The sequence below is a fragment of the Meleagris gallopavo genome, chromosome 2 (genome assembly GCF_905368555.1).
Source record: "Meleagris gallopavo chromosome 2, MGAL_WU_HG_1.1, whole genome shotgun sequence".
Lineage (NCBI taxonomy): Eukaryota > Metazoa > Chordata > Aves > Galliformes > Phasianidae > Meleagris > Meleagris gallopavo.
The window spans coordinates 14,046,979-14,061,992 of NC_139405.1; the positions used below are offsets into that span (position 1 = coordinate 14,046,979).

The 15,014-nt window shown below is 40.9% G+C and overlaps 1 protein-coding gene across 2 annotated transcripts in view; it reads left to right on the plus strand.

Moving 5' to 3' along the window:
- Positions 1–15,014, plus strand: part of HAO1 (hydroxyacid oxidase 1) — a 32,463-nt gene that overhangs the window by 5,908 nt on the left and 11,541 nt on the right. The window contains exon 2 of one of the 2 annotated variants that reach the window (XM_085218990.1): positions 5,746–5,924. In XM_085218990.1, coding sequence (XP_085075116.1) covers positions 5,746–5,924 — 179 coding nt within the window. The remainder of the gene's footprint in view (positions 1–5,745; positions 5,925–15,014) is intronic. The other variant, XM_085218991.1, reaches the window with a different exon arrangement.

A 15,014-nucleotide genomic window follows, 5' to 3' on the forward strand; every position in this document is an offset into this window, starting at 1 on the left:
CTCCCCCACTAAGTTTCTGTGCAGTATTGCTGAACTGGAGCTGTGCATCCTAGCAATGTGCTCGGGAGCAAGGTGTGAAGGCCAGTGCTCAGTATTGTGTGCCTGAGCTGCATTCAGATTTCAGCCATGGTCAGCACTTAACCATGAAATATTGTAAGTGATGGGAACTATTATAAAATTGGTTTTGACTTGCAGACTGTAGCTCTGTTCCCTGTCCTGTTGTCAAAACCCAAACTCACTCCTTTGTTCTGTGAGTGCTGGGTTCAACCTAGAGTAAAGCATCGTTTGGTGGAGGACTGTCAAAACTGATACCGAATCACTTTGTGTTGCGCTGGTTCCACATTCCCTGAATTTCTGCTGCTGCTCAACTGCCAGAGCATCAGTTCAAGCGTGGCTGGAAGGAAGGAAGGCAGCCAGAGCTGCTGAAGGTTGCCAATAGAGCAGTGGGAGAGCTAGGATCAGAGTCCAAAACCCAGTCCCTGGCATAAGATACTCTGTCCCCTAGTTTCTGACACCTACAGCACTAGCACAGAACTTCCTTATAAGAAAGAGCATCGTAATTGAAGTTGTCTGCTAGGTGGTCCTTCCTCTTTGCAAAGGTGAGCCCTCCCACCTATTCTAATGGGATGTGGAACTTCAGAATCATTTGAGCACAGGTTTCCAGGGCCTGGATCCTGATTCTTAAGTGGCCCCCACTTGTAGCTGCTGAGGACCTCTTGTGGTGGTGGGATTTCATTTATTAGCCCTTGGGTCTAAAACTATTGAGTGCAACATCCATGTGTCTGATGGCTTCCTGGCAGCATATCTAGAAAGGCAAACCTCGTATACGGGTTTGTGATTATTCTGTGTTTTAGGACTTAACTTTGGCACAAGCAACTTCAAAAAACCTTTATTATGATGATGTTGAGAGGGGCATGTCCTAACCATGGCAAGGATGTAGGACTACTATTATGGGGTCAGTCCTTGAATCTCAGTCTGTGTTTTTGAACGTGTTACGCATTATCTCCCTATTCCTGAGAGCAGCTGATGGGTAAGTATTAAGTAAGATGGACTTTAAACCCACAACAATCACGAAGTCGGACAACTTTGTGAAAGAAGTGCATACGTAGAGCTTTGCTAGCAATGATCAGACAAGCTTTTGACTGGAGAAATCAATAAGAGTTAATTGTGTGCTGTTTCAGGACATAGGGTTCACCCCGATTAAATATGTTTACAATGTCTTTAAGTATTTATATGTATAAATGTTTGTATTTAAATGAAAAAGAAAAAAGAATGAAATAGAACCCAGAGTGTGATTTTTGTAGCCCAGACATTTGTGGTGTGCACTGCAAGGTTATTTAGTTGGCTGGCATATCTAGAAAAAATATCTGTTAATTTTGAGCTCTTAATTTTTTGGCAATGTAATGATTGCAGTTACAAGAGAAATAGATTATCATTCTGGAGCAATGTAGCAAATGAATGGTTGTGTTGATAGATAATGCAATACCTTTGGAATGGCTCATGCAATTTTTGGAACAGTGCAGGTCATATCCATTTGCTGATAAAATCAAATGTCCTGTCCTCTTGACAGCACAGGAGCTTAAAGTACTTTGGACCTGTAATCAGATACTGCAGTATAAAGTGCCCCCAAAAGACCAAGGCTTAAGATGAGACTAATGATAATTACAGCAACTCTCTTCTGGCTTCCAGTTTATCTGAGATTGATGCCGATGTGAAGAACCAGTGCTTGCATCTCAACATCAGCATTTTCCTGCTAAAGCCAGATCAGTTTTTCTTTGTTTTATATGGAGACATCAGTTGCATAAATGAGGCATTAAGGACAGGGACAATTATTTAGGACATGAGAGCATACATTACTCCCTATGGCATCTGACTTGATTCACCTTGTGTTTGTTCTGTGTTCCAAAACACCATGTGTCCTTCCAACACTGCTCTGTCTGGTGATTAAATTCACTCTCAAATTGTCAAGAAACCAATGGGCCTGAATAAAGAGTATGTTTCAAGACAAGGGTGAGTTGCCTTTGGCTTGATGGCATTCAAGAAATCAATCTGAAATCTCTCAGCATTTTAATGAAAATAATGTGTGTGTTTAGGAACACATTTCCAATAATCTGCTGTGACAGGTTCTGCCACTGACTTCCCAGTGGCATTTGGAGAAGATGCATTTTGTTGTCGTGTACAAGGAACATCGTTTCTTGTTTATCTGTGTTAGCATTGACGCATATTTCCTGCAAATGTGTCATCACGTAGTTGGGTGTTAAGGGCATTAAAATGACTGGGCACGGGCCTTTAAAAAAAATAGAGAGACTGAAAATCTGAGTAGGATCAAACAAGCATGTCAGGTCACAGGGAAAAGAGAAGAAATGAATGCTTTTAATAATAAGCTGGTTGTGGTTTCTGCCATGTTTTCCACCTCAGATTCAGAGTGCCCTGAAAAAAGTTGCCATATGGATGATGAGACATCTGAGAAGAGAAAATATGTTCCTTGAGCAAAAGCAACTGTTTATTACTTGGCCCTGTGCAGCAATAGCACGTGTCTGTTATGATGGGAAGTTGGGAAGTAGGAGCTGGAGGAGACCTCAACCTCTTGTTAAGGTTATCAAAGCAGGTAGGGGCTGGGAGGGGGCCTTTGTCTGAGCAGTGTGTCCTTTCCCAAGCACTCTGCTAGTGATGCACTGTTGAAGGGATTTAGTATGAATTTGGAAAAGTGAGAGATGTTGCTTGAAAATGTTACATTTTGAAAATTTCAGTAGTTCTTCACAGTGGAGAATGAGTATGAAAAGTGAGTCTTGCCCAACTGCAGGGTTTACATTGGTATACTGGGAAGTACTGTGCTTGTTTTCTGCTTACTATTGTTAAGGGTATATCCACATGGTTTGTCCAGAAAGTAGGTCTCTTCAGATGCCTGATAAACTTGCAGCTGAAAAAATCCATGTTAAGTAAAATCTGATGCTGCTTCTGTCAAAGAGTATAGTGCAATGATGGGTGATCCTGTCAGTGTTTTTTGTGAGACCCAGACAGTGCCCAGTTAGGAGGACTGATTTTTTTTTTTTTTGATGGTCTAGAGCATACAACCTAGTGAGATGCAAGGAGAAAAGCTGTGTTGTTTTTATGTTGTTGTTTGTTTATTTTAAGGGGATCAGAAGAGAAATTTGTTTAAACACTGGTGCTAATAAATCTGGCACCAAAAAGCTTGTGGACGATTATTTGATACACTTAAGAGTGAGTGGGAAAGGAGGGTGTTTGCTGCTTCGAACACCCCACTTTCCTGGGGGAAAATAGAAGATTTTGTCTCTGCTTCTCTGAGCTAGAGGCACTGAAGGAATTTTGCTGCTTCAGGACTGATACTCAAATGTGTGTTTGAAAGTGGCAGACATTTGCACCAGGTAAAAATCCTATGGGTCAGGAACAGCTGAGTACTAGGAGTCTGCAGTAGAAGGCATTTTGCATCCTTATGCTTCTAAGCTAGCCTGTAAACATGAACAAGGTTATGAAAGGATTTGTACTTTCTTTGTATCTGCTGGGGAAGGATCTCTCAGAGCTAGGAAAAAGCCCTTGGAATGAGGATTAGGAAGAAGGGGGATAAAAGTCATGTTTTCTTTGTCCCACCCTCAGCTCATTTTTCCCTGAAAAATAACAGTCTGACACAATAGTATGAAAACAAGTCCAAGGAGGCATACTTACAGTGTGTGTCTTGGCATCAAATGTTACAGCTGAGTCCTGCAACTACATCCCTTCCAAGCATCATAACCATCTTTCTCCTCCCTGGGGAGTGCTTTCTGGAGAACTGGCATGGCCTTGTGCTCCATGGCTTAAGAAATTTGGGTCTCATCCTGACTCTGTCCCAGGTTTCTTATGGAAATTTCTCTTGATCTTTCAGTAAAATGAAGGTGTTGTCAGTTTTCCCCCTTTTTTCTTCTCTTCCCCTACCCCAACCAGACTGTTTAGTATGCAAGCCCAAGCTGACTGCTACTCACAGACAGAGCATAGCCTAAGGATAATGAAGGCTCTGGTTGCCATCTCCTTGCTAATGACAGTACTCAGTTTCCATCAGGCATTTTAGTGCTGAATAGGTAGTCAGGTTCAGCAGTAGACTAAGCTTTTAATTATTTTCTTCTAATTAAAACTCAATTGCCATAATCTACATTGAAAGTCCTTTCAGAGGGAAGGGTGCATCAGAAAGACATTGAGGCAGTGAGCCTATTACTGCTTGCAGAGAACCTTTGCACCTTGCTCAGAGCAAACCCCTGAGAGCTAGCACCTGCTGATGTGCACCTTCTTGGGTATTATTCTAACGATGCTTTGCTACAACATTACCTCATTGATAAGAAAAAGTCTGATTTCATGGCTACTCCCTCATGAATGCATTCATACTGAGATGGTTTGGGATATTGAAGTGCTGTGTAGCTGATGCTCTGAGATGAATTGTTGTCCAGTTGGTGGCAGAAGGCAAAGGTAAATTTTTGTGTGATATGATGTTCAGCCTAATTGCAATTTCAGGTGGGTGTTTTTTGGTTCTTATTTGGAGTCGGCTTCTGTCTGTATCTGAGCTGTAGGCCCCAAAGGAGAATATGGCCGTGGGTCTGGGTTGGTGTGGTTTATGGTGGATGCATTGGAAGCAAAGCGAGGTCAGGAACAGTTGAGTGGGTTCTGGGCCAAGTCATTCAAGGAGTAGATTATAATTTACTCTCTTGGGAAAGCAATTGTTACAGAGTCTTTTTCTGTACCAAATTATAGTGGCTGCATTTGGTCTTTTCCTGGAAGTCTCAATTCTTTGTGGGCCGTCCCTGGGCCTGCAGTTACTTTTCAGTGAAGTATGTATCACACAGCAGCTTGTAACTGCTGGGGTGGGACCTCGTGGGGGCTGGATTTCAAAAGGTGCCAATAGAAATGTAGTGCAGCCAATTTCCCCAACTATCTCATCTGATTACAGCTAAGCTAAGGCATGCTCCTGCTCATCTGTTTTCTGCAGGAAGAGGCATGGCAAATTGTTTCTGTGTGCTCTCAGTGCAGACACTCATACTAAAGGGACAAGGTGGCGTGAGAGCACTGGTCAGGCTACTTTTATCCAAAAATTCTGTATCCTTTGGCTCCCTGATCTGTTAAGGGAATGACTGAGGGAGGTGAAAGGGGAGCTGGTGACTTCTGTTATAGAATCTCATAGTCATTAAGGCTGGAAAAGACCTCTAAGATCACCATGTCCAACCATCATCACTACCATGCCCACTAACTCGTGTCCTTCAGTGCCACATCTCCGTGGTTCTTGAACACCTCCAGGGACTGTGACACCTCCACCTCCCTGGGAGCCTATTTAATTGCATTACCACTCTTTCTGAGAATAAGTTTTTCCTAGTATCTAACCTGAGTCCTGCATATCCTCTGTAATCTAGTTCTGCCACAGAGCTTTCAGAAAAGCTAAGATTCACTGTAAACATTGTTTTGCAGCTCCTGTCTTTTCTTTCAAATAATACCAGCCAATGCTTTTCAAAGAATCTTTGCTTCCTTTCACCCTCCATTGTTTTGTGTGTTTTTTTTTTTAATCTCTTCTAGCCTGTTTCTTCTTGGCTTTGTGCATTTTGCAGCTCCCTTTGTGTCTGGATCATATAATGAAGCTCTGCTCTGGGTCAAACACTCTGCTGCTTGGTGCTTTGTGCTGCTTCCTCCCCTCCAGCTTTCACCATTTGTTCTTCTGATAACAGGAAAATCTGCTCTTGGACATTCAGAGTTATAACCTCAATGATGCAGACATTTTATTCTGTTTCTCTGTGTCAGATGGAAGCTGTACCCCCGGGTGCTCAGGGACGTGTCTGTAATGGACCTGTCAACCTCAGTCTTAGGGCAGAAAATCAGCATGCCGGTCTGCGTTGCGGCGACTGCTATGCAGCGCATGGCTCACCCTGATGGAGAGACGGCGACCGCTAAAGGTAAATTGTGCAGAGTCCCTGCAGTCCTCTTGCTCCTATCTCTGAATAAACAAAGTTAAGTCTTGGTGGGAAGGGGGCAGCCGAGTGCTTTTTTTTTTTGTTTTCAGTGTCTTCAGATGGAGAAGGACATCAGAAAAGGAGGTGACCTACCTGCATCTCAGATTTAAGGCGTGTGTTTTTTGCCCATACATCTTCAATTGCGTTTGCAGTCTGATAACATGTCAGTCTAGTAGCTCTTAATTTTCAAGAGTGAAAAGGGAGGGGAAAAAAGTGCTATCCACTTTAAGCCAGGTCACCCAACAAATACACACCGCAAAGTGGGGATCTGCACTTGGAGGAGAAAAAGTGCAGCGAGTGCAACATCCCTGTATTGGTGATCTGGGGCTGAGTCATGACCATAGGAGTCCTCTTTTCAACCCTTATCTCTTGTAATGCCTTCCAATTAAAGAGGTGTCATTTTGGAGAACTGGCAAAGAGGTTTTTGTAATCTTCTGTAATGCAGACAAATAGATTCCCTAATTGTTTGTAGGGCCAGAAGAGGCTACAGTGTTTAGCTATTATAACTGCATAATGTTAGTGCAACATTTGTTGACAGGTTATTTTTGCACTGCTTTGGCCCTTCTGGGATAGTCTCTTGGTCTTGATTTGGGAATGAAGTGATAGAGAGAAGTCACAAGAAGTAGAAATTAAAAAATAAAAATTGTCTGATTTGTGGCTTGAGCCTCTGTCTTGGCAGCTTTGGACACTTTTTGTTTGGCTGAAGAGTTGCCTGATGTCAGAAATTTCCCCTTGGTGTCCTCCTTGCCCACTTCACCAAGTCCTTCACACCATGACAGCTGCTCTGCTTTCTTGTAACAAAATATATTTCACTGGCCTGTAGGAATCCTAGTTGCCATTTCTAATTTTAAAAATGAAAACAGGGTCTATATATTTTATATACATTCTATAAATATAAATGTATATGGGTTTCCATGACAAGAAATGCTTCCTGTCACAGAACCTTTTATGCACTCCAGGGGCCATCCATGTCTTTGCTTCCAGAAATGCACAAGCTTTTGCCTATCTCAGAACGATCTTTTTAGGGGTTTTTTGCTTTGTATAAAGCTCTTTGAGCACATCCCAGGGAGCCAGCAAGATAAGGGTCCTCTGGGCTAAATTTGACACAAAGATGCTTTCAAAGTGGAGCCTACAGCCTAAAAGGATGTGAGAAATGGGATAATTCAGATGTGAAACTTTCTTGCTTATTTAACTCAAGCTGCAAAATGATTTCCAGAAGAGGTCACACTGTTTGTATGCAGCAGGCAGAGTCAGGGTGTGCATCTCAATACTCCAGAATGAGCAGAATGAGGTTACAAAACATATAGTCCTGTGAGCTATTTAATTTAACAACATTTCCGTGATCAATGCAGCAAATACCAGTGTGAAGTGAGTCTAATTGCAAACATTGCAGTGAGCTGATCTTGATCCTTGTTAACAGCCAGCATGACTGGGATGTGTCCTGTGATGAGCTGCAGTCCTTCTGTGCTGCTGTCCTAGGGCTCCAGCAAACTCAGCCCTGACACAAGGTTTACATTTTGCTCGTCAGCAAGGAACAGTCTGAATCTTATTTCTGTCAAAGGTTTCTTTGATTGTAGTGTATCTGAGCATACTTCTATTTTTTTTTTTTTTTAAGAGATTTATTAGAAAACCAGATGGTATGTGCAGGCACACTCCACACGATGGAGCTCGAATACCTTGAACTGGTTTGAGAAGCTGAGTTCTGTCAGCTGTGTTAGTGTTGTCCTGTCCTTTGGCAACACTCGCAGATTATTTCTGGCCAAGGTTATGCTGGAAGAAAACCCCGAGGCATAGTGCTGTTAAGTGCAAACACATTAATGCCATGTTAAGAGGGAGATTAGAAATGCACAAAATCCGGGATGTTCCTTAGCAAAACCTCCCACCGACACTATTGCCTGGCCACATCTTAAGTCATAAATCTGTAACTGCGTATACAATCAAGTGATAAATTAAGGCTATCTACCAGGTCTGAGTTATGGCTGCGGTAGATAACTTAATTTTGGAATTTCCTGACTCTTTTGCATTTAGTTTCAAACTTTAACATATGATTATTGCATTTAACATTCTTGGATCTTCAAGACAGCAGAGCTTGGTGTACTGGCAGTGGTTTGAATATATGGCCAAATAAACATATCCTTGGAGCTGGTAAAATTTTCATCACTTTCAAAGGAGAGTGCAATTAAAATCACACCCTCTGTATTGCATTAGCATTTCTTGTAGAAAAAGTCTTTGGTTTTGTGCTCTGTTAGAGGTGGAGCAGGGCATTCAGTTCCAAGCTTTTGGTCTGACCTTATAAGATGACAGGAGTTAGCTGTAAAGTACACGTTTGGCTTAAAGCTTTCCTTAAAATTGGGACATTTGGGATCAAGGATTTTGCTACATCCAAATTGTCTTTAACTTAGCAATACCTCAGAAATGAAGTGGCCAGATTGTTGGTTGCTTTAAATTGGTTTTTGCTTTAGCTGCACCATGGTTCATGCAAGCCAAGAAAGTCTGATCATAGTCTTGTGGCTTTTGGAAAACACCACGTACTTGTATGCTTGAATTTTGGCTCAGGTATGTAGGAAGCGACTCATGCAGTGGTGCCTCTGCTGTCGTGATGGCCCTTGGAAAACATGGTGTGGTCTGAGTCTTGTCCCTCCTGGTCTGAGCAGGTGTAGTGAACCTTGACTCACACTCAGGAGCGTGGCAGCTGCCCAGTGGAGCACCCACAGTGCACACGTGTATTGTGTGCTCAGGCAGTACGCAGCAGGTGCTGCAAACAACAGAGCTGCCTGGCTGGGATTAAACCTCAAGAGATGGTCTCGGATTCATGTTATTTTCACCTGCAGAACAAGGTGGTACAGGTAGAAATAACAAGCTTTTTCCATGCTTCAAGAGCAATGCCTAGTCCTCCCAGCTACTTCTATTAAGCAACAACATTTTGCTTTGAAATGCTGTATTTTTTCGGTGCCTTCATCCACACAGAAGGGCATCTATGTCATGTTGTCTCTCATTAGATAAAACTCCCTTTCCTTGCAGACCCTTTGCTTCAGGGCTTGTTGGATTTTTGGGAACTGTGGCTGCTCAAGTGACACTCCCACACAAGTGACCAAATTGGTGGGAAAGAGCATGTATCTCATCTTAAATAGGTCTAATGCAGGCTGATTCCCTTAAACACACCTTCATCAACAGTCCTGTTTCATTGGAAAAGGTTATTTTTTTAGAAAAAATGTTGAATTGTGATATTAAAAGTTCCTGATGATAAGACTGAACACAGTGTTTGTAAGTCACTCTAAAGTTTAACTAATTCCACTCCTAACAGTATAGGCTGTAATTGTGGTCAGAATTTGCATGATTTCAAGTTCTAGAGAGTAGATTGTTATACTTTTGTTAACTAGACTATGTAGACATAAATATTATAAGCAGCAATATGTTTCCTCCTCAGCTTTCCTTGTCTAAATGGACTTGGAGCTCTTATAGATAATGCTTCCTTGTCCTTTAAACAATTCCATGGATCTTGGCAGAAGTTAATCCACTTTTTTTCAGGGCTTTCTTCAAGTATATTCCCTGGATTTTAGTTACAGTCAATTGGTGTGTATGGAAATGTTGCAAATAAAGGATTTTTTTTTTTTCATGAGAAACTGAAAAATTGGGTGGAAAATGGTTTTGGATTAACTGAAATATTTAATTTGATCTAAAAGACAATGTTTTATTGAATTTTCCTACTAGCCAATGCTTTTAACCATAGCTTACTTTTGAAACATAAGTGTTAGCTTGGAAAAAAACATTTCCATTTTGAAAATATCAACGCGTGACATTTTGACTTAGAGTGATTTTTTTCTTGTCCTTCTCACTCAAATTTCAACTCAGTTAACTAAAAATATTTGCCAAATTTGATGAATAATTTTAGCCACCATTAAAGAGCAAAGGGCTTTTCTCTAAACACCTTTCAGCAGAAATTTTCTAATTCTACACAGTATTTTTCTGCTTGTCTGAAAAATGTTCACTATTCCTTCATGCAATGACATGAATTTGCCACCCCAGCTTCACGCTGTGCTCACAAACCACTGTAATTTCCATATAGTCTTCAGTCAGTACTCCCTTGAAGTAGAGTAGCACTCATGGTTCTGTAAATGGGATCCACCTTGCAGTATACTGAAGCTGGATACTGCTTAGGATTTTATTTCTTAACAAGAAATAGCAGTTTCTTGACATCTCAGTTGAACATTAACAGATATGAACAATTATTTTTATCAATACTTCCATTCTGTTATATATTGATGCTATTTATATATTCTTGTCTTAATTCTTACTTATTTCCTAGTATTCTGTTGCTTCAACTCAGAAGCAGTACTGCAGTAACTGATTTCTCTTAGACTTGCTTAAAATCAGGCTGAACAGCTTGACTGTTTTCTGGCCAGATCTTTTGAAAACTTGGAATGTTAGTTGTTCAGATCTGATGATTTTATTTACTCTCTGCAATTGCTCTCAACAGAGTTACTTCTGACTCGAAGGATTTCACCACCACCTGAGATGCATCTGCACAGTTTACTTTGCCAAATAGAGAATAGGAATACTGACTGAAATGCTTTCTCCAACTCTGTTTAGCTACTGTCAGCCCTATCATTTTCACCTAGGCTGGGAGCAATACCTTATTCCTTTGGCTTCAACAGACTTATGAAATGTTTTTCATTTGCTTTAATGCTGCTGGTCCTCTGAATTCAGGTTCCTTGTGCTCATCTGGTGTGCCCATCCATGACACCAAGTGAGGGATTTTGTTGTCTGTTGCTGTTTGTGCTCAGCGACAGTGACTACAGTAGGACTTTGTACCCATCCCTCACCTGCTGTTCTTATCATGCCCCTTCCTCCTCCTCCTCCTCCTCCTCCTCAAAAAAATCTATATTATAGTTTAGTATGGCTGGGGACTTTCCGGTGTATACACAGGCTCTCTAGCATGATAGACCTTCCAGACTGGCTAGATCCATTTTGGCCCTGCTGCCTCCAGTTTTCCTGCACAGCTGACAAAATGTTGTGTCAACAAACTGCAGGCCCAGCTTGCACAGAAAATTTTGAAAGGGGTAAGTGAGGTAAGTGAGGTAAGGCTGGGCAGGAGATCTCTCAGCCAAATGTGTTTCATCAAGAGAAATGTTAAGTAATTTAAACAACTCTGTTTCTTAGGAGATGCAGCTCAAAGAACATAGCTACTTCTGAGAAATACCAGTGTGACAAAAGGACACCATGTTGATCCCAAATATGTCCTTTGCCCCCTAATTCAGGGACAGCAGGTAACGGGAGAAGTGACTACAGTGGGGTATTTTGACTGCCATGAGATGTCCCTGAAAAGAAAACAAGGGGAATTTGCACAGGAAAAAGAGAGCAAGATTTACCATTCTCATACAAGGTAATGAGAATGACAAAATATGAAAGCTCAAACTGGACTCTCCTCTCCAGCAGGCATCCTCTGCTGAAGTATATGCTCTGGGTTGCCTGTAGGAGTAAACTCTGTACCTTTTTATACTAGTTAATGGAGTGATATGCCATCAGAGGTGGGAAGGACACAATTTCAGGATGAAAAAGTGGGTTGAGATATGTTATTATAGAATCATGCAATTGTTTGAGTTGGAAGGAGCCTTAAAAACCATCTGGTTCCAACCCTCTGCTGTGGGCAAGGACACTTCGACTAGATCAGGCTGCCCGGGGCTACATCCAACCTGGCCTTGAATGCCTCCAGGGTTGGGGCACCCACAGCTTCTCCAGGCAGCTGTGCCAGTGCCTCACCAATATTGCTCTGTTCTCCTGTAGACTTCCTAAGTAAATCCTGTTCCATTGCCAACCTTGATTTGTTGTTGCATAAAATACTTCATTGGAAATACCCACTACTGAAGAAAATTCCGTTTCATTGAAGTTTATCTTACCTGGTAAGAAGAGATGTCTTTGAGGCTCAGTTCATGTATATCCAGTGTCTCCAGGCTTCCCCAGGTGAAGTGCAGATAGATAACAATGTGGCTGAGGCAGCTGTGCAGCTAAGTCAGTGGAGCTTCCCCTCACCTAAGCACCCCATAATATCCCTATTTGTGGTGCACTGGGCCTTCTAATTGTGTGAAGCACAAAGAGCTTAAAGCTTCACCATCCTGATAGTGACAACATCCCTCAATCTCCCCTGTGTCCCTGTGTGCCTGCTGCCAGGCTTTGAGCGCTGTCACTGACCTCAGTGGGAACCCGCAATGTCTACAAAGGTAAATGTATCCTTCAGCGAACGTTCTGGATTTGGGCTTAAAAGATTACTTTTTTTAAAGAAAAGTAATTATCTGGATTGGCATGAAGAAAGGCTGGTTAAAAAAAAAAAAAATTAAAAATTTGATGTTTAAACTTTGGCAAATGTTGCCTGTTGCTGAAAGAGTTTCCCATGAGAATATAGATCCTGTACTGACTTGTAATAATAAGGAGAAATATTTGCAGTCCCCCATATTTGAAATGTAAAATATAGTTGCTAAAGGAATTGAACTCTTTCTATTTTCTTCAATGGCTGTTAGACATGTAAGAAATTTGAGTATATTTTTAACAAATCTTGATTTGAGGTAGGAAAAACACTGGCAATGCTTCAAGACTATCATCTTTTTTAAAGTCTACAAAAATGGTAAAATGAGCTTCAAGGGATCAATGTAATGCACAGGTCAACCTGGGATCTCTAAAATATCAGCATTTTTTTGTGCAGAGACTTTGAATTTTACCATGAAAATCCAAAATACGCATGTTGAGCTGCTGCTTTACGAGAGAGTGGTTAACTTCATAGGTCAGACAAGGGAAGAATTTTGTGATTACATTTTCCACTTTTGCAACAATTCTCATGTCCTTAAGGCCGTATATGTTGAGTTGAGAATAAGAGATTATAGATAAATGAATACTTAAAAACAGATTGAACCAAAACATTTACATTTTTTTCCCTTATCTGATCTGAGAGTTTTGCAATTGCTGGATTAGTTAACCCTCTCTCATTCATGAATTCATATTTGACAGAGCAACAGGAATGTTGATCCGTTGTTTCTTAGCATCACATAATGGGCTTGATTGAGCAAATCACTCTGAATTGGAGTTGTGACATCCCACTCAATATACGTTTTTTGGTTTTTAGAAGAAATTTATTTCTGGGTACTTCTCTGAGAATGAACTGTTTCTAGTAAATTTAAGGGGACTGATCAAAGGATTACAATATAGAGGTTCTTTGCTAGGTGGGTGCTTGTTGCACCACTGGAATCTTGTTCTCTCTGGCACATCCTTCTACATATTTTCAATAGTAGGGCTATTTTCATTAGTTACTAGTATGAGGTCAGCCTGGGATTTTAATAAGATGAATGGAGTCATTTCTTTTTCTCCACTGAATAATATTTTGAGTCAGTTAATATTTATACTTTATTTCAGCCCAGATTTTTGTTCCTATGCATTTCAGTCAAGCAAGAACAGCAACAGCAGGAATAACAAAAACTGAATTTAAAATTGCAGTGAATGAAGTGGATGGCTGCAGTGTAATTCAGCTTATCTACCTTTAATCATTTACACACATCTATTTACCTGAGGCTGCCAGTGGGAAGAACTGTATCCTGTACATGCCTATTTCACTTCACTGACTTGAAATGTCAATCCAGGAGACTATCCTACGTGCATATGCCTGTATTTGATCAGATAAATAATTTTTATTTAAACAATGGACACATTTCCAATTGGGCTGGTTGACTACTGAGTATCTGTGAGATATTTTTCAACAAACAGTTTGACTTCTTTACACTTTTGATTAAGTTGTAGTCTGTTTTCAAGGGATTGGTAAAGAAAATAAATCAGTTGTTTGTAAAGCACTTTTTCTCAAGTAGGCAGTGGGTGATAAGCTATCTTACCTCATTTTCCATTAGGAAGTGTAGATCCTTCTACATCTGTTTGCCTTATATTTTGTCTTTTGTGATGTATGCTGGTTTTTGGAAGCAGAAGGGAAATGGGCAGCACTTTCTGAAGCCTATTTTAGATGTCTCTTTAGGCTACTCCTTAAAATCCGTTGATTCTGCAGGTTACAGCTCTTCACGGAGTAGCAAAATCTGCAAGACAAAAGAGTGAAGCATGGCTGTTTCCAGTGACTGAAAGGTGCCTTGTGGCTATAGGAGGTTGTATCCAATTTGGTTGAGCAAGTTCTTTGTGAATTTCCAAACTGAGATCTGTAATTCTTATATAATAAAATGCTGTCATAAAGACCACTTTTGAATGCCTCCCACAGGCTGGAGATGAGGTTTTAAAACAGAAGTCTATTTACATTAAAAATATGTGTACTATAGTAGACCAAAAATAATAAGGCTTTATGTAATATTTGAGTTTTACAGTGTTTTCCTTTCCTTTATATTAAGTAATAGATTACTCCTAAAATAAGTAATAATATATTCTCAAAAATATAGTTGTATGAGGTTAGCTGGTTTGTCATTCAGCCCAGGTTGGAATTCAGCCTCATGGAGGTAGCCAGGACAGAATCTTGAGCTGCTTGATCCCATCTGGTATTGTTTGGTGATGTTTAACCTTTGGCTGCTCACTCCTTATGATGGATTTCGCTGCAATGCTTTTGAAGGAAGGGGGAGGAGGAGAGCCCAACATTCAGTGTGAACTCTCATCCTTTTGGCCTTAGTAGTCTCCAAAAAGCTCCACTTCGCTGGTGTATTCTCTTCTAGGAATTGCTGGGTGGAGACTGCAAAGACTGAAACTTTGTGTGGGATCACATGATAGATGTGGGGTTCCCCTCCTTCAGGTGTTGAGGCAGAGATATCAGAAGAAAGAATGGTGGAGGCTCCCCGTCAAGTCTTTTAGTCCCCATTGATCCTGTATGTGCATTGATATAAAATGTCGTCCTGTGGATGGCAGTTTTCATAACATCAGCTTTGTATTCCTAAGTTTATCTTCACTCTTGGGTAGGTTTGGAGCTGAATGGGAATGTTGTTCAATGTTTAGGGGAAGCCAACTCATCTTTTAGTTTTTCAGTTGGAGAAAATGCAATTAGCTACTTAATCTGTTCTCCACTGA